Source organism: Sarcophilus harrisii, chromosome 1 (assembly GCF_902635505.1).
Source record: "Sarcophilus harrisii chromosome 1, mSarHar1.11, whole genome shotgun sequence".
NCBI lineage: Eukaryota > Metazoa > Chordata > Mammalia > Dasyuromorphia > Dasyuridae > Sarcophilus > Sarcophilus harrisii.
In genome coordinates, this window is record NC_045426.1 from 172,805,954 (window position 1) to 172,828,982 (window position 23,029).

The following is a 23,029-nucleotide window of genomic DNA, read 5'->3' on the forward strand; positions in this document are numbered from 1 at the left end:
TGTCTCAGAAACTTTTGTTATTACTAGCAAATTGTTATCTGACAGCCAGCATTGTTTGTGGAACTACAGCACTCCCAAGGCTAGATGGCCTTAAATTAAGGCTAAAACTTCCCTATAAATTACACCTGATCAATACAAAGCATCTTCTCACAAGGTGAAGTTTAACCAAAATGTTCAAAGTGTAACAAACACTGGATTTGGAGTATGAGAAGACCTGGGTTCAGATTTCTTTCAGATATACTTCTTATTATTGTGTGATCAATTTGGGCAAGTCATTTAACTCATTTTCTTTCCTCATCTGTAAAAGGGAGACATAGAGGATATGATCTTTCTGGTATTTTACAGCTCTAAATAATATGTTTGACCTTTTAATTGTGGAGTTGGAATCGGGGAAGAAGGCTAATGGTGTAGCTGATGTTTTGAACTAGGCCTTGAAAGAAGGGAAAGGTGTGTTCTAGGCTCAATGATTGCTAATGAACTGTTAGTAACAAAAGAGGAAAGATCTGGGAAGGCTAATCTAGTTTGGCTTAAACGAAGGGAGGGGTAATCTAAACTGAATGAGGAGGGGTAATATGAAACTAGTCTGGAAAGGGACGTTGGAACCAGCTCTTGGGGGCCTTTGAAATTCAGGTACAAGAGTTGGTATTTTATTCTGTAGGTAAGTGAAGCAGTGGAGTTTTTTAATGGGGAAAGTGATATGTGTAGTAAACAAATCATTTTTGATAGTAGTGTAAAGGTGATATATGGGGATAGAGAGATAGAAATCAGTGAGACCAGTTGGAAAGCTATTCCAACAGTCCAAATTAGAGCCAATAAGGGTCTGACTTAAGTTTGCTTAAGTAGAAATATATTGTAATGGTAGATTTGGCAAATTGCATGGGGGAGGGGAAGTTGAAGAAGCAGTAAAGTAAAACAGGTTTGGCTTAATTAATGATGCCCTTGAGGGCTTCTTTAATACTTCAAAAGATCTTTAATTTCATCAATTCTTCATTGCTGCCAATTGCAACCCCTCTACACTTTTAGACAGTTCACTACTTGCTGTGACTTATATGTACACAAACATATATGCATTGCTAATAACTATATTTGCATATATGTATGTATAATTTATGCATATATAATTTATTATCTCTAATACATATGGGACCAGTTTTCTGGTGATAAGCCTCTCTCCCCTTAATTAGACAGGCTCTTTGGCAGTAATTTTGTTGGAGTAGAATGTAACTCCTTGGTAGTTTTATATTTGGGTTCTCAGATTTGTCATTGGAAATGTAGGGCACTATCTAAGACAGGTACCAGATTTGCAGTTCAGTTTGGGCCTAGTCTTTGAATGGCCTAATCAGAGACATTTAGCTAGTCGATTTATCTTTTATAGGAGGGAGGCCGAATTCTTCTGAATTCACATATAATTGTTGATTGTATAATCCCATAGGTTACCTAATGGTTTCTTCACTTTCTAATTTCAGACCTTCACTTATTTATAGTTCCTCTGATGTGAATGAATTACAGATACTTTGATGAACTGCCCTGGGCTCCCATTGTTTTGGCCTCTCTAGCACTATTTTAGGCTAGATGCAAAGAATAGCCACTATCAGCAACAGTCTCAACCTCTGAGTGTCCTTCTTAAGTCTTCCAAACCCCCTTATTTCCTTTCGTTACTCTTTTGCCTACTGAACAAAAATGCCCCTTTTTCTGTTATTTTGTTTGGTTTTTGGTTTGTGTACTGCTGCCAGAATTTGGTTTTTGAATACTTAAAGGAAGTGGTGAGCACTATGAACTAGGAAAACTTAATGACAAGTTGACTAACTTCATTTTTGTTTCTTCACTGTTCATGGATGCCCTGAAATATAGTTCAAAGACCCCAGTTTAAGGACCCTTGGACTAGATAATCAAATCACTTGTCAAGTATATTATAAAGAGAATTCATGCTGCTCATTGTGGGACTAGATGACTTTTTAGGTTTTTTCCAACTTTTTGTTTTAATAATTTTGGCATCAGTGACTGAAGAATAAATACTCTAAGTGATTGAGTTTAAAAAAATGTATCCATGTGGCCAGTTTCTTGTTTTATTCCCCTCTTTCTAATTAATGTAGGGTCAAAAAAGTTCTAGTTAAAGTTTCAGTTAGTTGTATTCTGTTTAATTGGATTTAATGTTTAAAAAAAATCCATTTCCTGATAATTCAGATCTCTCATTTATCTAAACCATTTTGTTCCTTTATTTTCTCAGAATTGTATGCATTTACCATAGTATGCTCTTTCTTCACCTACCACCTCTATGCCTCAGTTTTCTCTTCTATAAAATGAGTTTTGGACTAATTCGTTCCAGTTCTACAAATTGATATTTCTATGTAATAAATTGCTATATATTTCATACTATAGCTAACTGCAGGTTGTTTTTGGTTCATTTAAATTTTAAATAAGGGTATTCTCTTTTTAATAAGAACTTCAAATTTAAAGATTTCATAAAGTTGAGAAGGCTATGTAATCTAAAGGCTAACTATGTATTTTGGGTCTTCTGTTTTCTTTTTCTCTCTTCTTTCCTCCTTCCTATTCCATGTTCCCCTACTTCCCTGTCTTCTTCCCCCCATGCAAACTACTCCATCCACATTGCAAAATCTCCAGAGGCATTGAGTGATGAGGTACAATAGAGAGATCACTGAATTCTTTTAAGAAAAAACCTAGATTCAAAACTTGGCTCTGAAACTGTGTGATCTTGGGCAAATCACTTTAACCCTCTAATCCTCAGTTTCCTTAACTGCAAATATTTATATTATGTGCCTTATAAGGTTCTTTAGAGTCAATTTTTTAAGTTTAAAGGCTACTTAGAAATGTAAGTGGTCATTATGCCTTTTGTCATTAAAATGTAGAAAAATTCAATATTCACTTATTATGTGCTTAGCAGAAATGGCTTTATTCTTCTTTTCCTCATTCACTTAAAATCTTCTATACAATTGCCATTAATCCGTCTTCCTGGCAACTTCTAGAATGGAGAAAAGGAGAGGGGAAATAGAATTTAGGTAGAAGACAAGATAGGAAGTGCTATGAAGATCGCAAATAGTTATCTGTCCACGAGTGAAAATAGACAAACTCTTGTTGGAATCCTGCGGTGCTGTTTTTATATCTGCAGCCCGTCTCAAGCTCAGCTGCCACATATACTGTATCATTGTAACATAAAGTGGTGTGCTTCATATTACTTTTATGTGACCTAGTTAAAAAATGATGAATCTTAATCTAGTTTTCTGTTTTTTACCTTAATATTTTTTAAAAAACAAAAGTGAAACTACTTTTTTAAACTTGTAAAAAAATTTTGGCATAACAATTAACATTGTTATAGTGTTCCTTCTGTTTTTAATGTTAACTCTGAGGGTTTTTTCCCCTACAGATGGCAGAAAATGAGTTCCTAGAAGAAAAAACATTCAAGCAATATTGTGAAAAATTTATTAAACATTCAGAGGAAATAGGTGATGGATGGGAATGGAAAAATTCAAAGGTAGGAATTTTGTTATTTTATGAAGATATTGTGCTGTATTATTTCAGTAAACATTAATTAAATGTAGTAAAAGGAAAGCTGATTTGAATTAGTTAAAAATTAGAATTTGTTATAATTGTAGATATTAGATATTTATAGATTATAGATATTGTAGATAAAATTAGAATGTCATATTTGTAAAATGCAAGTTTTATTTTCTTTTTTTTAATTGATATTTTTATTTTCCCCAGATATCTGTAAAATCATTTTTTTACATTTATTTTTGAAACTTTGAATTCCAGATTCTCTTCCTTTCTTTCTACCTTCACTCTCTTTAAGAAGGCACATGTGAAGTTATGCAAAACATTTCCATAAAAATCATGTTGTGAGGGGGCAGTGAGGTAGGGCAGCTAGGTGGTGCAGTGGATAGAATACCAGCCCTGAAGTCAGGAGGACCTGAGTTCAAATGTGGTCTCAGACACTTAACACTTCCTAGCTGTGTGACCCTGGACAAGTCACTTAATCCCAATTGCCTCAGCAAAAAGGAAAAAAAAATCATGTAGTCAAAGAAAACATATGTCCCCCTTACTTCTCCCTCCTGCAAAAAATCCTCAAGAAAAACAACAACAACAACAAAGTAGACAAAGAGTATACTTTAATCTGTATTCAGACACAGTTTTTTCATTTGTATGGATAGCATTTTTCATCAAAAGTTCTTCAGAGTAGTAGTGGATCATTGTATTGCTGAAAATAGCAGCAAAGTCATCCACAGCTGATCATTCCACAATATTGCTATTACTTTGTACACAGTTCGTTTCATTTTGCTTAGTTTATGGAGGACTTTGATGGTTTTTCTGAGAGCATCCTGTTCATCATTTCCCATAAAACAATAGTATTCCATCATAATTACGTACCAGAATTTATTCAGCTGTTCTCCCATTGATAGATATCCCTTCACTTTCCAATTCTTTGCCCTAAGAAGAGAGCTGACACAATTATTTTTTGCATATAGGGTCTTTTCCTTTTTTAAAGATCTCTTTTGGGATTCATGCTTTCTAGTGGTATTGTTAGGTCAAAGGATATACATGATTTAAAAGATCCCTGGCTGTAGTTCATAACTTTTGATCATTTATCAATTGGGGAATAGCGCGATCTCTCTCTCTCTCTCTCTTTAATAAATTTGACTCAGTTCCCTATACAAGTAGGAAATGAGACCTTCATTAGAGAAACTTACTTCAAAATTTTTTTCCCAATTACTATTGCTAATTGGATTTTTACCCTGTTTATTCTATTTTCTCTCTTCTTTCACCCTGACCCTCCTCAAAAGTGTTTTGTCACCCCACCTCCATGCTCTTTCTTCTATCACCCTCCCCTCTTTTCATATTTATGTACCCTCCTGCTTTCCTGCAGGATAAGATAGATTTCTATACTCATTGAGTTTCTATATTTTCCCTCCACTTCCCTTCTTTTCTTCCACTTTAAAAGGGTTTTTTGGGCCTCTTTCATGGCAGATAATTTATGCCAATCTACCTCTCCTTTTCCTATTGTCCTAGTACATTCCTCTCTGATCCCTTAATTTTGTTTTTTAGATATTATTCCTTCATATTCAACTCATACCTGTTCCCTCTGTCTAAAAATACTTTTTCTAACTGCCATAATAATGGGAAAGTTTTTTTTTTTAAATTTAATAGCCTTTTATTTACAGGATATATGCATGGGTAACTTTACAGCATAATGGGAAAGTTTTAATGAGTTACAAGTATCATGCTCCCAAGTAGGAATGTTAACAGATAAACCTTAAGTCCCATATATTTCTTTCCTGATTACCTCCTTAAGCTTCTCCTGAGTCTTGTATTTGAAAATCAGATTTTCTATTAAGCTCTGGTTTTTTCATTACAAATGCTTCAAAGTCTACTATTTCATTTAATGTTCACCTTTTCCTCTGAAGGATTTTTTCATTTGCTGGGTAAGTGATTCTTGGTTGTAATTTTAGATCTATTGTTCTCTAGAATATCATATTCCAAGCCCTCCAGTCCTTTAATGTAGAAGCTCCTAAATATTGCATTATCCTAAACTGTGGCTTTACTATACTTGAATTGTTTCTTTCTGGATGCTTGCAATATTTTCAACTTGACCTGGCAGTTCGGGAATTTGGCTATAACATTTTCATCTTGGGATCTCTCTCAGGAGATGATCAGTGGATTCTTTCAATTTCTACTTTACCCTCTAGATAGTTTTCCTTGATAATTTCTTAAAAGGTGACTCTTTTTTAATAATGTTTTTCATTATCAAATTAATCAAATATTTCTTAAATTATTTCTCCTGAATCTATTTTCTAGGTCAGTCATTTTTCCAGTGAGACATTTCATATTTTCTGTTTTTTCATTCTTTTGGTTTTGTTTTATTATTTCTTGATTTCTCATGTAGTCATTAGCTTCTATTTGCTCAATTTTAATTTTTAAGGAATGATTTCCTCAGTGAGCTTTTGTACCTTCTTTCCCATTTGTTCAATTATGATTTTTAAAGCGTTCTTCTCATCATTAGCTTTTTGTATTTCCTTTTGCATCATTCTCAGTTCTCATTTTTACTTTTCCTGTCTCTCTTACTTGATTTTCAAAGTCCCTTTTTGAGCTCTTCCATGACCTGAGCCCAATTCTTATTTTTCTTGGAGGCTATGGATGTAAGAGCATTGATTTTTTATCACCTTCTGAGTGTGTGTTTTGCATCCTCCTTGTCCCCATAGTAACTTTCTGTGGTCAGAATCTTTTTCAGTTGTTTGTTCATTTTCCCAGTCTTATTTCTTGGTTTTTAAGTCTTTGTGAAAGTAGGGCTCCATTTCCAGAGTGGAGGGTGCACTGTCCTAAGTTTCAGGTATTTGGTGCAGCTGTTTTCAGAGATCCTTCTGTGGATCTGACCAAACACTCTTTTCTGCCCTGGAGCTGTGAGGAACATCCCTGATTTACTATAGCTGTGAATTCTAGTGAATTCTAGCCACAGATCCTTCCTTGGTGTTAGTGGAGAGGCTTTCTGTGAGCTGAGGCCTCTTGAAACTGCTGTCACTGCTGCCCAAGCCTATTCCTGATGTGCTGGTTTCCCCAAGGCCTTCTCACTCCACTCACACACTTTTCCTGTTGACCTTCCAAGGTGTCTTTGGTGTCTTTGGGTTGAGAGTTCTAGAAACTGTTAGTACTTTGGTTTATTCAGAGGCCTCAAAGCTAGTTCCTGCTTTGCCCGTGGCCTGGCTGTGCACTGGACTCCTGTTATAATCCCACAGACTTTTTGTAGTGACCTTCTAAGTTGTTTTCAGCTGGAAAATTGTTCCACTCCATCTTTTTGCGTTTTGTTTACTTTATTATTTGTTTAGAATTATTATTTAGCAGAATTTGGAGCAGTTTGGGGGAGAGCTGAGTGAGTCCTTGTCTTTGTTCCACCATCTTGGCTCCCCCTCTTCAGTTTTATATTTTCAATGTCATATGACTCTTTGCATTAGGTTAATGGCTTATTTAATAAAATCCTTATGTAGCTTATCTTAAATGAATTGTTTGATTGCAAAGGGATTGAATGATTCTGAAAGTCCTTAAAAGTTTGTTTATACTTTTACTTAATAATCAAGATCATGAAAAAAGGTATGTTTCAGCTAATGTCACAAAATTTTAATTTATTAAGTTTTCTGGTATATTTACATTTTTTATTATTATTATGCCTGCTTAGAATTCCTACTGAATGTCTACTTGGAAATATTTTCAAGGTTGTTCAGTGTGTGTATATATACGTATATGTATATATACACACACACACACACATACACACACACACACATACACACACACACAGAAACACATACGTATATATGTGTTCTCTTAACTACTATAAAACATATGAATTAATCTGTATATTTATACTGTATATGTGTGTATTTACTTTAATATATCATTGAATCTAAGAACTCATCAATGTGGATTTTCTCTTCACTGCTACTAGGTGCATCCCATTAATCAATGAGAATTTATGAAGTCCCAGGCATTATGCTGAGCTCTAGCAATATATAGCAAGATAGTACAATTCCTGCTCTCAAAGATTATATCATCAGTCTATCTGGGGAAGCAACATGAACACAGAGAAGAGTAAATACAAAATACATATGAGAACATGACCTACAAAGTAATTTGGGAGGATATAAGTACAAGCACTTGGGAAGATCAGGAAAGGCCTCATCCAGGGGGTGATGTTTGAACTGAGCTCTGAAGAAGACCACAACTTTTCCAAATTGGGAGTGCATGCCAAATAGACAATAGCCTGTGCAAAAGCAAGGAGGATGTGATGTCTTAACTGAGAAACAGCAGAGAATAGTGTAGCTATAATGAAGTATATATGAGGGAAAATAATATTTAATAAGCCTAGAAAAGTAGATTGGAATCAGGTTGTGAAAAGTTTTGAATGACAATAGGAATTTTGTATTTGATTCAGGATGAATAATATAGCTCTTGGAGCATGATCAGAAGGAAGGAAGAAAGGAAACAAGAATTTATTAAGCATCTGCCATATTCCAGGCACTATGAGCACATTAGAAATATCTCATTGGATCCTTACTACAACCCTGAGAAGTAGGTGAATAAAATTTAGGCGGACAGAAATTCAGGCCATATTTGAAGATAGTCAGGTTTATGCTTTAGAAATATTACTTTGGTAGATATATGAGAGATGGATTGTAGAGTTATAAAAGATTTGAGGCAGGAAAATCAATTAGCAGCTATCGTAATGATTCAGGATAGAGGTTATGGTGACCTGAACTAGCACCGTGGCCACAAATAGAAGTAGAAGATGTTTTAGATGTAAAAACGATATGAGGTGGAAATTGGTTGGATATGTGGAGTGAGCAAAAATGAAAAATTAAGGATGTGTACTTTAGTGATTTGATTGATGTTGGTGGACTCAATAGCAGTGGAGAAGTTAGGAAGCAGATTAGATTTTGGGGAAGATATAATACTGTTTTGAACATGTTAGGTTTGAGATGTGTATGAGAAATGCATTGAGGATGTCTAGTACATAGATTGGAGCTCAGGAAAAAAATGAGGATAAGTTATGTAGATTTGAGGAGCATTTGCATAAAAATGATAAAATTGAAACTATGGGAACTGCTGAGATCACCCAGAATATAGGAAGAGAAGATAACTCAAGACAGAGCCCTATGATACATACACCTATGCATAGGGGGCAAGGTATGAATGGTGATCTCTCAAAGCACCTAAAGAAGGATCTACACACATATAGGAAAAAACTAGGAGAGAGTATTTTCACAAAAATCTAGAGAAGAGTATCCTGAAGAGGAGAGGCTATGATGAAGAGTATAAAATGCTGCAGAAAGATCAAGAACGATTGAGATGGTGGAGTTGTGAATTGATTCAGACATTTTGAAGAGCAATGTGGAACTATGCTCAAAGGGTTATCAAACTGTGCATACCCTTTGACCCATCAGTGTTTCTATTGTGCTTGTATCCCAAAGAGATCTTAAAGAAGGGAAAGGGACCCACATGTGCAAAAATGTTTGTGGCAGCCCTGTCTGTGGTGGTAAGAAACTGGAAACTGAGTGGATGTCCATCAATTGGAGAATGGCTGAGTAAGTTATGGTATATGAATGTTATGGAATATTTTTGTTCTATAAGAAACGACCAACAGGATGATTTCAGAGAGGCCTGGAGAGACTTACATGAACTGATGCTAATTGAAATGAGCAGAACCAGAGATCATTGTACATGACAACAACAAGAATATATGATGGATCAATCCTGATGGACATAGCTCTCTTCAACAATGAGAAGATTCAAACCGTTTCTAATTGTTCAGTGATAAAGAGAGCCATCTACACCCCGAGAAAAGACTGTGAGAACTGAGTGTGGAACACAACAGCATTCTTACTCTTTTTGTTTTGTTGGCTTGCATTTTATTTTCTTTCTCATTTTTTTCCTTTTTGATCTGATTTATATAATTATATAGACACATGCATATATTGGATTTAACATAACTTTTACCACGTTTACCATATATTGGATTATTTGCCATCTGGAGAGGGAATAGGAGAAAGGGGGGAAAAATTGGAACACAAGGTTTTGCAGGGGTCAATGTTGAAAAATTATCCATGCATATGTTTTGAGAATAAAAAGCTTTAAAAAAAAAGGATTTGGTTGGAGAAAAGGCTCTTGGCTTTATCAAATGAGAGATCATTGGTAGATGGAAAGAATTGTTTCAGTTGACTAATAAGATGGGAAGTCGGAATGTAAGGGACTGAGAAGTAAACAAAAGATTTTGGTTTTGAAAAGGAGAGGTATCTGTGCTATGAAACAATAATTCTCAAAAACATTTGGTATGAGTTAAAAAATTGAGAAGTTGACTAATAGAACAGATTAGATATACCATATACACATGTAATGAACATAATGGCATAATGTTTGACAAACTCAAAGATTCCAATTCTTTCAATCAGGACTCATCATTTCACAAAAATTGTGGGAAACTGGAAAGTAGTCTTAAAGATAGGTGCAGACTAGCTTCTTATATCATATAAAAAGATAATAAGTTAACAGTAGATACATAGTTGGAATATAAAAGGCCATGTCACTAACATTAAAGGAGTAAGAAAGAAAATACCTTTCACAATTATCATTAGGGAAAGAGTTTGTACAAGGGATAACATAAGATAAAATGGAAAAACTTGCTTATACAATACCAATGCATTTAGAATTACAAGGCAAAAAAATGAGGAAAAATCTTTGTGGAACATTTCTATGATAAAAACATCTTGTTAAAGGTTTATAAAAAGGTATTTAAAATTTTTAGGGACAAGGGCCATTCCTTAATAGATCATAAGTAATTTTCTTTTCTTTTCTTTCTTTTTCTTTTCTTTTGCTGAGGTAATTGGGGTTAAGTGACTTGCCCAGGGTCACACAGCCAGGACGTGTTAAATGTCTGAGGCCAGATTTGAACTCAGGTCTTCCTGACTTAAGGGCTGGTGTTCTATCCACTATACCAATTAGCTGCCCTGATAATAGGTGGTTTTCAAGAGAAGAAATAAAGAGTTAAACTTTGAGGAAGAGAGTCACTTCCCAAAAAGTACAAGCAAAATTGCAGAGAAAAATAAAGGGCTTGACCAAAGGGACGACACTACAAGAGTGGCTGGAAGAAATGAAGAATGCAATTAAAAAAAAAAATTAGCGCTTTAGGAAAAAAAAATCAAGGGGGAAAACAGATTAGAACAGAATGTAGGAAAGCTTTCCCAAGTAGTGGCCTCAGTGAAAAATTCTTAATGAATTTAATTGAATCCTAGGTCATCATTTGACTAAAATCTACTGACAAGGTAGATCTCTCTCTCTCTCTCTCTCTCTCTCTCTCTCTCTCTCTCTCTTTTTAAATTTAATAGCCTTTTATTTACAGGTTATATGCATGGGTAACTTTACAGCATTAACAATTGCCAAACCTCTTGTTCCAATTTTTCACCTCTTACCCCCCACCCCCTCCCCCAGATGGCAGGATGACCAGTAGATGTTAAATACATTAAAATATAAATTAGATACACAATAAGTATACATGACCAAAACGTTATTTTGCTCTACAAAAAGAATCAGACTCTGAAATATTGTACAATTAGCTTGTGAAGGAAATAAAAAATGCAGGTGGGCATAAATATGGGGATTGGGAATTCAATGTAATGGTTTTTAGTCATCTCCCAGAGTTCTTTCTCTGGGTGTAGCTGGTTCAGTTCATTACTGCTCCATTGGAAATGATTTGGTTGATCTCATTGCTGAGGATGGCCAGGGCCATCAGAACTGGTCATCATATAGTATTGTTGTTGAAGTATATAATGATCTCCTGGTCCTGCTCATCTCACTCAGCATCAGTTTGTGTAAGTCTCTTTTTTTTTTTTTTTTTTTTTTATTTAATAGCCTTTAATTTACAGGATATATATACATGGGTAACTTTACAGCATTAACAATTGCCAAACCTCTTGTTCCAATTTTCACCTCTTACCCCACCCCCCCCCTAAATGGCAGGATGACCAGTAGATGTTAAATATATTAAAATATAACTTAGATACACAATAAGTATACATGACCACAACATTATTTTGCTGTACAAAAAGAATCAGACTCTGAAATATTGTACAATTAGCTTGTGAAGGAAATCAAAGATGCAGGTGTGCATAAATATAGGGACTGGGAATTCAATGTAGTGGTTTTTAGTCATCTCCCAGAGTTCTTTTTCTGGGTATAGCTAGTTCAGTTCATTACTGCTCCATTAGAAATGATTTGGTTGATCTCGTTGCTGAGGATGGCCTGATCCATCAGGACTGGTCATCATCTAGTATTGTTGTTGAAGTATATAATGATCTCCTGGTCCTGCTCATTTCACTCAGCATCAGTTCGTGTAAGTCTCTCCAGGCCTTTCTGAAATTATCCTTTTGGTCATTTCTTACAGAACAATAATATTCCATAATATTCATATACCATAATTTATTCAGCCATTCTCCAACTGATGGGTATCCACTCAATTTCCAGTTTCTGGCCACTACAAAGAGGGCTGCCACAAACATTCATGCACATACAGATCCCTTTCCCTTCTTTATGATCTCTTTGGGATATAAGCCCAGTAGTAACACTGCTGGATCAAAGGGTATGCACAGTTTGATAACTTTTTGAGCATAGTTCCAAACTACTCTCCAGAATGGTTGGATCTGTTCACAACTCCACCAACAATGCATCAATGTCCCAGTTTTCCCGCATCCCCTCCAACAATCATCATTATTTTTTCCTGTCATCTTAGCCAATCTGACAAGTGTGTAGTGGTATCTTAGAGTTTTCTTAATTTGCATTTCTCTAAATAATGATTTGGAGCATCTTTTCATATGACTAGAAATAGTTTCAATTTCTTCATCTGAGAATTGTCTGTTCATATCCTTTGACCATTTTTCAATTGGAGAATGGCTTGATTTTTTATAAATTAGAGTTAATTCTCTATATATTTTGGAAATGAGGCCTTTATCAGAACCTTTGACTGTAAAAATATTTTCCCACTTTATTGATTCCCTTCTAATCTTGTCTGCATTGGTTTTGTTTGTACAAAAACTTTTCAGTTTGGTATAGTTGAAATTTTTTATTTTGTGATCAGTAATAATCTCTAGTTCTTCTTTGGTCATAAATTCCTTCCCCTTCCACAGGTCTGAGAGGTAAACTATCCTGGGTTCCTCTAATTTATTAATAATTTCATTCTTTATGCCTAGGTCATGAACCCATTTTGACCTTATCTTGTTGGACGGTGTTTAAGTGTGGATCAATGCCTAGTTTCTGCCATATTAGTTTCCAATTTTCCCAGAAATTTTTGTCAAACAGTAAGTTCTTATTCCAAAAGCTGGGGTCTTTGGGTTTGTCAAAGACTAGGTTGCTATAGTTGTTGACTGTTTTGTCCCTTGAACCTAACCTATTCCACTGATCAACTAATCTATTCCTTAGCCAATACCAAATGGTTTTGGTAACTGCTGCTCTATAATATAATTTTAGATCTGGTACAGCTAAGCCACCTTCATTTGATTTTTTTTCATTAATTCCCTTGAAATTCGACAAGGTAGATCTCATTGAGTTACAGGGATTGGGATCTAGTGGAACTTTCTTCCTAATCCCAGATCCTAACTCTACCTTTTAATATTGACAGTAATACCTACAAAATTCTTGGCAATTTTTTACATATGAGTTGCTTTGAAAGTTTGAGAGTCTCTTTGAGAATTTCATAGCTTTAGGGTATAGTTGGAATCAGACTTACCAGGTAGCTTTCTTTGGAAAAACTTGTTGCTATTAGAAACCTCATTTTCCACAAAACAAGCAGAAATTTTCAGAAATGGGAGATTGCGTCCTAGTCTGTTTCAGTGTAGGATCAAAATTTTGCTACGTGTTTACCTTTAGGGCATTTTGTCCATATGGAATCATGAGGAGGAGAAATGTCAAAATTGTTTCCATCTGATGCAAGAAAATGGTTATAGAAAGGCATTTTGGGGAAAAAAAAAGCAAATTAGAAGAAATTTTTGAGCATCAAATTTCAAGTACCCATACATGTAGCTGATTCTTCTTTCACAAAAATATTTTTTATTCTTTGGAAAAATCCTACAACTAGCATAGTGTTTTGTTAGTACAATCCAATTTTTATAGATACAATAAAGTATTACTAATGCAGAGTAATCAAAAACAACTTAAATAATTGAAAAATATGAAATGCAGAATAATTAAAGAACTAGCTTCATTATCTTACTTTTTTGGCATGGTGTTTTCACAAACATTATCTCATTTGATCCTCATAGACCTTGTAAGCTAAAACTCTCTTGTTTGCTTTGCAGCTGAGGAAACTGAAACGTAGAGAGATATAGTGACTTATTTCTAGTTACTCAGAAACCACATCTTATGAGACCAAGGCCAGGGCTCCTTTTTACTCTACCAGACTTCCTGCATTTATAATATATAAGAATGAATGAAAATGCATTTATTAAACATGATGTGCTAGAAATTGTGCTAAGTATAAGGGATACTGACAATTTTTGCTCTCCAGGAGTTCATATTATGGGGGTTGGGAGGAGAAAAGCAACTCTCTAGGGGAGTAATGCCTAAGTAGGAATGTTTTGAACAGGAAAGTCACAATGATGCTAACTTAGGGCAATTGATTGCCATGTCTTTTCCTATGGTAGTATTTGTTTGATTATTATTCTTAAAACTAAAGTTGGAAGGTGAGGAAATAGGGAGGGAAGGATCCTGTGCTGGATGGTATATTATATAGATGGCTAGAAAGTAGTATGATGGATTTGGGTCATGGTACATGGTCATTAATCAGATGAAAATAGTTTATAATTTGTCTATCAATTGCATTCAAACTGGGCCACTAGAAATGCTTGGATGAGGTTGTTCTTTTAAGGATAGAGGAGTTTCCCTTTTTTGTTTGGTTTCCATTGTATATTTGTTTAGCAAATTTCCTTTTTTTCTGTCAGCTAAGCCATAAGAATTCATTAAGCCAAGTTCTATGACAGACCCTGGGGATACTAAGACAAAAATAAAAAAAAGTCCTTGTTTACAAGAAAGAAGTCTGTGTTCTAATGGAAAGGCAATATAGATATGTAGAAATGAAAGATAGGGAGGAAATTCATTCAGAATTAGGAGGATCACTTGATCCAGGAATACTAGGTCTGTATTCTAAAGTTGTTATAGAAAAATGGAAAAAGAGCCACACATATAAAAATGTTTATAGCAGCCTTTTTGTGACAGCAAAGAATTGGAAATTGAGGGGATGTCCACTTTTTGGGGAATAACTGAACAAATTGTGATATATGAATGTAATGGAATAGTATTTTTTTATTAAGAAATGATGATCAGGGGGCAGCTAGGTGGTGCAGTGGATAGAGTACCAACCCTGAAATCAGGAGGACCCGAGTTCAAATCTGGCCTTAGACACTTAACAATTTCCTGGCTGTGTGACTCTGGGCAAGTCACTTAACCCCAACTGCCTCAGCAAAAAGAAAAAAGAAAGAAAGAAATGAGAGCAGGTTGATTTTAGAAAAACCTGGAATGACTTACATGAAATGATGCTGAGTGAAACCAGGGAGCACATCATATACAGTAACAGTGAATAATCAACTTTGATAGCTCTTCTCAGCAGTACAGTAATCAAAGAAAATTCCAAGACTCATGATAGAAAATGCTATCCAAAAGGACTATGGAATCCGAATACAGATAGAAGCATATTATTTTCACTTTTTAAAATTTGTTTTTTCTTTCTTGTGGTTTTCCCTATTGTTCTGATTCTTCTTTCACAATATGATTAATCTAGAAATATGTCTAACATGATTATTAAAAAAAGAGAGGGGAATCAAATAGGGCTTCATGTAGAGGGGGGTCACAAGGGATTATATATAGGAAATTACAATAATTACATTATCATGGGGTACTCTCAAATACCATCTTCTGCATCAAGCTCTTCCTGATCCTTGCATTTCCTGCCTATACTACTTTGTATTTAGCTAGTCTATGTTTATTTTAATTTATCTGCTTTATATTTATGCTACAGATGCTTGTGTATATTTGTTTTCCCTCCTATTATAATTTAGGTTTCTTATGAGCAGGGGTTATTCTAGGCTTTGCGTCTGTGCCTAGCACATAGTCGGCACTTCAAGCTCATTGATTGATTATAAGTTGCCTGTAAACATAGGGAAAAAACTAGTAATATAATAATTGCTCTTACATGTGAGCCTGATCCTATCTTTCCTAAAAAAGGAATTGCTCAAATAGACCAGTTACATATTTATGTTCTTTAAATAGTTTATATTTAATTAGCATTAATAGTTTATATTTAATTAAAAAAAATCTATAAACCTTAAGGGAAAATATTGTCTGAGATGAATAGATAGGGCAGAGTGATCCAGGACAGCCTGAGATTGTTCTAATACTTCATGTTCAAGATCGGAAAGAAAAGAGCATTCATGGTTCATCAAATGATTAATAAAATGAGATATTCTTAGTCACAGGAGAGGAGAGAGATTCATTTAGAATACTGAATTACCATAGTTAAATGAGGCTTTCCTTGGTTATATTACTATTCAAGTCAGTCAGAGATCTTGGGGAGGAGTCAAAGCCTTGGTCTGTTTTGGGTGAGTAAATTTTTGTTGATTGAATAATCACTGAACAAGCTACCCAAAATTTCTACAGCATTTACACTTCTTTTACTGATTATCGTAAAACCTTTGATTCATTTTCACACAAATGGCTTCCTTGTGTACTATAAATGTACAAAATAGACCTAAGAATAATGAGAATTCTAGAGTGTTTGCTGTCTACATGAAAAACTCTTCTCTATTTGAAACATTCCACCAACACAATAATGTCAGCAGTTGATAAAAATGTGGCATCTTTCAGGAAGACAGCTGAAGTGCCTTATGGTTCTTACTAGCCTTAAATCCATTATCTTCTCTCCTAAATTGAACTAAGTATAGCTTTCAATTAAAGAGGGAATTTCAACCATTTAAGATATATATATATATATATATATATATATATATATATCTATTTATACTATATTTTTACTTATCTTTTACTATCTATTTATACTATCAGTATATCTAACTTCTGACTTCAAGCTCAAAGGCTTAATTCTACTTCACTTATGTAATCTTTCTCTAGTGATATGAAAATGTCATTTAGACTTTGATAGACTGTAAATTCTTAATGTATGCCAAGGAAATATAGATACTTTCTCTTTAAATTCAGAGGTCAAATTGAATCAATGGGTAAAGGCGATATTTATTTTGGTAAGTAAGATACTTTGGTCTCCTTCAGGCAAGACACAATATAAAGCTGTCAATGAGGTTGAATAATTAAGAGACTTACTGGTATCCTGAAATCAAAGCTTAATGGGAAAAAATGCATTTAAAGGCATTAACACCCATGTAATACCATTTATAATATATACTTTTAGAATTATAAAATGATGGAAAGTATTCTTAGAAAAACTTGTACAATATTAATAAAACAAAACTATCAACCTGAAGCAGTTTTAGAAAGGTTAACAGTTCTTTGCCAAAAAAGGGATAAAGACTTGATTTGTGTGTGTGTGTGTGTGTGTGTTAGGTATACACACACACACACACACACACACACACACACACTCAAAGTACATGATAAACAGTTTTAAAAAACTTAACAATTATAGAGGTGCTCTTGGAAGAACCAGATATCACTTTATCAGCCTTCAGTAAGGGATGACAAAATATAACTGAAAGTGATGGAAACCTATAAATAATGAGTACAGATGTGAAATCAAATGGCTCTCCAAATGGGACATCCACATGAATTCAACTAACAATATGTCAACAAAGAAGCATTGGACAAGTGGAGTCATCTAAACTTGTTACAGAAACAGAAAAGTTTATTATAGCAATTCAAGACCATATTATTTCTACCAGAAATTTACAGAATAATTTTTTCTAAAGGAATCTAGCTTTAGTGGTCAATGTAGATCATCTGGTAATCTATTTGGTAATTATTTGGTAAGTTGTAAAAGCTGTGAAATAAATTTGTTGATTCTTAACATCTATTGAATACCTTGCAAAATGTGATGAGAGAATTAGAATCACACATGAGATTCTAGTAGGATGACACAGACCCAGATGACAAATATGGGCCTCAAAACATTGTAACAAGAATATTATCATAGACCAAACTGTCACCTATATTTGCTTGGATATGACATTGATTCATAGAAACTTGAAAACAGTTTTTGCCATTCCAAATATGCAATTTCTATACCATTTTTTTAAAAAGCCTTTAAAATTTATTTATTTATTTATTTATTTATTTTATTTAATAGCCTTTTATTTATAGGATATATACATGGGTAACTTTACAGCATTAACAATTGCCAAACCTCTTGTTCCAATTTTTTACCTCTTACCCCCCCACCCCCTCCCTAGATGGCAGGATGACCAGTAGATGTTAAATATATTAAAATATAAATTAGATACACAATAAGTATACCTGACCAAAACGTTATTTTGCTGTACAAAAAGAATCAGGCTCTGAAATATTGTACAATTAGCTTGTGAAGGAAATCAAAAATGCAGGTGTGCATAAATATAGGGATTGGGAATTCAATGTAATGGTTTTTAGTCATCTCCCAGAGTTCTTTTTCTGGGTATAGCTAGTTCAGTTCATTACTGCTCCATTAGAAATGATTTGGTTGATCTCGTTGCTAAGGATGGCCAGGTCCATCAGAACTGGTCATCATATAGTATTGTTGTTGAAGTATATAATGATCTCCTGGTCCTGCTCATTTCACTCAGCATCAGTTCGTGTAAGTCTCTCCAGGCCTTTCTGAAATTATCCTGTTGGTCATTTCTTACAGAACAGTAATATTCCATAATATTCATATACCACAATTTATTCAGCCATTCTCCAACTGATGGACATCCATTCAGTTTCCAGTTTTTAGCCACTACAAAAAGGGCTGCCACAAACATTCGTGCACATACAGGTCCCTTTCCCTTCCTTATAATCTCTTTGGGATATAATCCCAGTAGTAACACTGCTGGATCAAAGGGTATGCACAGTTTGATAACTTTTTGAGCATAGTTCCAAACTACTCTCCAAAATGGTTGGATTCGTTCACAACTCCACCAACAATGCATCAATGTCCCAGTTTTCCCACATCCCCTCCAACAATCATCATTATTTTTTCTGTCATCTTAGCCAATCTGACAGGTGTGTAGTGGTATCTTAGAGTTGTCTTAATTTGCATTTCTCTGATTAATAATGACTTGGAGCATCTTTTCATATGACTAGAAATAGTTTCAATTTCTTCATCTGAGAATTGTCTGTTCATATCCTTTGACCATTTTTCAATTGGAGAATGGCTTGATTTTATAAATTAGAGTTAATTCTCTATATATTTTGGAAATGAGGCCTTTATCAGAACCTTTGACTGTAAAAATATTTTCCCAGTTTATTGAAAAGCCTTTAAAATTTAGAGACTTGGAAGAAGAAATAAAAATCATGTGGAATCTGGATGAGGTCCATATTATCCCCATGGTTCTATTTGTTACTGGAGGTGTACTGAAGATGAACTTATTTACTAATACTTTTAACTATAAAAGTAGTTATTTTATCCAGCTGTGCCACAGTCTGTAGATCCTTAAATGTAAAATAAAAAGAATAAGATAGTGACTTGCCCTCATACGAACTCTCTAAGAAAGATTTCACATATTCATATAATATCTCCCATTTTACAAAGTGCTTGGACGAATGATTTCCTCACAGAAGTTTAGCGTGCTAGGTTGAATTGGGATTATTAACTATGTTACAGATGATAGGAAGCAGAAGTCTAGAGAGATGAGGTGACTTTCTGACCTAATAATATGAGTAAGCAAAAAAAAAAAAAAACCTGAAGGAATTATTATTATTATTTTAGAGGAATTAAAGGAAAAAAACTATCCAAAAATATTGTGAGTCCTTGTCATGAAGAATGTGTACTTATATTTGGGAAAAATTATAGCATTAGAAAATAACATCAAAGAAAAACATACCTTGTCCCTTCTGAAAATATTTCTTTTTAAAGTTGAAGCTTCATTCCTTTCTTCAGCATTTTTTGTGTCTCCTTTACCAAATTGTTGACTTTTTATCATGATTTTTTTGGGTATCATTCTCATTTTTCTTCCCATTTTTCCTTTTTCTCCTTTACTCCTTTTCAAGCTCTTCCATGGTCCAAGATCAATTCATATTTTTCTTGGAAACTTTGGAAGTAGGATCTATGATTTTGTGATCTCCTTATTGTGTGTTTTGATTTTCTATAGTCACCACAGTACCTTCTATGATCAAAATCTTTTTCTGTAGTTTGCTCATTTTCCCAGCTTATTACTTGACTTCTAGCAGTTTGTTTAAAAAGGGCTCTGCTTCCAGGGTGTCCCACATTTCAGGGATTTCGTGCAACTGTTTTCAGCGATACTTCTAGGAACCTGAAAGTTTTGTTCCAAGGAGTTTTGTTCTAACGCTTATTACTCTCCATGTCTGGATTCTGATCTGTGAGTTGATCTCCAATCTGTGAGCTTTTGCATCTTCTGTCCTGGAACTGTGTGGAGAGTCCCCATTTCAAGTCTTGGTGTGCTAGTGCTCTTCCTTGTCCTGGGACTGCTACCCAGATCAGAGTATGGGCAAAGCAATGGAATCTTGCCTCGCTGCCAGCAAAGGGACCTCCCTGTAATCTCCTTCTGGCTAGTTTGATAACCTTGCTCTCTGTGGGCTGAGAGCTCCTGAATCAGTCATTGCTACTGCTAAATTTGTCATAGTTGATCATCATACAATCTTGCTATTGTATACTGTAATATTCTTCTCTGAAATGTAATCTTCTTTGGGAGCAGGTTTCTTGGGGGGCTTTTGGAGGTAGCCTTCCTTTCATTTCAGTTATCATCCCAAATGCAGCCAGGTGTTAAAGTCCAAATCCTTTATTGTCTCCTTCAAAGTCTTATCTCCTTCATTTGGGGCTCAGCTAGTTTTCTGGAGGCCTTCCGGATCTTGGTTTCAGTGTTCTCCACAGGATAGCCTGCCACCACTTTTGTGTTTTCCTTAGTTCTGCCCAGCTGCCTTCTCTGGCTTCTCAATCTCCTCAACTGAATCCTGGCTAAGGGTCTGAGAGCTTCTAGTGCATTTGTCCTTTCTGGCCCTGAGAGCTCTTCCTTATATGTTCCACACTGAGTATACACCAATCATTATATCACTAGGAAACCATTATTTGTTGTAGGATTAAATGAATGCTAAATTAAATTTAACCTCAATTCCACTTACTTAGCACCTTGTAAGAATCCTAACATCTCCTGCTTTCTTTTGTTTTTAGAACATAGGTGGTCATGACCTCCCTGACTTCTCAAGGAGATGAGAACCCCAAAAAAGAAGGTGATCACGCCTTCCCTAACTGCTCAAAAAAGGGGTGAAAACACCATAAAAAGAAGGTGGTCACACCCTCTCTGATGTCTAAGGAAGGGAGATGAAAACACCAAAGGAAGTGGGAAATTAAATCAGATTAGTGGGTTTCTGAAGGGACTCACTCTTAAAACAGATATACATAAATCCATCAGTATGGGAGGTATTACACATAATTATATAAATCACATAAGCACATAGTAACACAGGCTAGTAGTAATGTAACAAATAACATGAATCAACATGAGAATTTATACATGTCCATAAGTCCTAGAAATAGTCCAAAAGGAATCCATTGTCCATTAGTTCATGTGCCAGGAATCCAATAATTCCTGCAAGTTTTGAAGTCCTGCAATGGTCTCATCAACAATTTTTCATCTCAAGGAATCCAATGATTCCTGCTGGTTTTCAAGTCCTGTAACATTCTCATTTTGTGTTAGGAAATCCAGTGATTCCTGCAGATTTTGTTCTTGGGTCTTCTTTGTTTCCAGAATTTTCTCTTTTTCTGTCTCTCTCTGATGGGCAAGGTGAATACAGCTCATTGGCACCCATCTGTTTCCTTCTCCATCTGTAGAAACACAAGTAAATCCTTTCTCCCAACTAGTTAACCTATCTGGTTCCTTCTATTGGGATTTCTCCTCATCACCTGGTGATTACATTGGAGCTGCTCGCACTGGACACTGCCCTTCTGTTGGGTTAAAAAGCCTATATTCCCCCCAATTGTAATCCCTTTCTGTTATCTGATTGCTTTAATGCTGACTGAGCATGTAATCCCTTTCTCCCATCTGATTTCTTTTTTGTTGATTGATCACATCAGAGTCCTGAACTTCTCTGGGTGTACACTCAGCTGCCATCATGCCCCACTGTTTTTTGATTGATATCTTGGAGCTGGGCTTTGCCTCTCATTTCCCTGGGTCAATCTACATTCAGAGGCCCAGTGAAAGCCCTTATGGCATTTTGGACATAGGGTTTTGGGTTTTATTCTCTCACCCTGTCCTCTCACTCTATCTCTATATCTACACTGAGCTCTCAGATGTCCTATTTTTCCACACTGAAAACATTGATGATTTTTTCTAGAAGTCCCTTGCCAAGAGGGATCCCATCTTCCCATGTTCGTCATAGTCTAGGTATAATAAGCATTTGTGCCCACTGTGGCACAGTGTCTTATGATCAATCTTCTCTAAAGGAGCACTTTGTGTAGTCCCCATATAATTCTTCTGCAAACCTCATTGGCATTTTTCCTTAGCCAGTTGTCTTATAATTCTTGTAGCTGCATTTTCTCTAATGGTTCTTGTGACAGCTGTTTGCAGACGTCCCACAAAATCCACAAAGGGTTCATTGGGACCTTATTTTATTTTTGGGAAGGATTCCCCCCAATCTTTCCCTGGGAGGAACCCCAAGCTTTTATAGCAGCAGTAGCAATTTGTTCATAAGCTGTTATGGGGTAATTAATCTGTACTGAATTCTCTGCATACTGACCTTCACCTGCTAGTTGGGCAAAGGTGATTTGTACATTAACTCCTGTTTGCCTATTTTTTTGGGCTTGAATCTTACATAATTCACTATATTCTGAAAGTCACAAAAAGTTTTGTCCAGGTTCTAAACATGTCCTTGCTATAGATTTCCAATCACTAGGGGTTGGGATTTCATAAGCCAAATTATCTAGTAACATCTTAACATAAGACGATGTTGCCCCATAAAGAGTGCAACCCTTTTTCAAATCCTTGATTTTTTCCAGATGAAAAGGAATGTATTGTCTCCTTTTTTGACCTGAAGTGTCAAGTTCTTTAATCACAGGGTATACATTTATTTTTAAAACAGATATATCCTGTCCTTCATTTTTTGCTTTAACCAGTGCTTTTTGTAATCTTGTCATAGGCTGCTTTGTAGGTGGTGCTGGTTGTGTTACTGCCTCTCCCCCTCCTCTTCTCCCTCCACCCATGAAGAGTTAATTGAGGGAAGTAGGTCAGAGGATGGGGAACGACCTAATTTCTCCTGCTGTGAAACACCACACTTAAAATTGTACTTAACTCCATTCTTATCTGATTCTTCATCTTTTTCACATAGTTTATTT

General features: G+C 35.2%; 1 protein-coding gene across 4 annotated transcripts in view; it reads left to right on the plus strand.

Moving 5' to 3' along the window:
* ATG10 (autophagy related 10) overlaps positions 1-23,029 on the plus strand; it is a 316,201-nt gene that overhangs the window by 17,304 nt on the left and 275,868 nt on the right. For all 4 annotated transcript variants that reach the window (XM_031967128.1, XM_031967131.1, XM_031967124.1 and 1 more), the window contains exon 2: positions 3,383-3,490. In XM_031967128.1, coding sequence (XP_031822988.1) covers positions 3,383-3,490 — 108 coding nt within the window. The remainder of the gene's footprint in view (positions 1-3,382; positions 3,491-23,029) is intronic.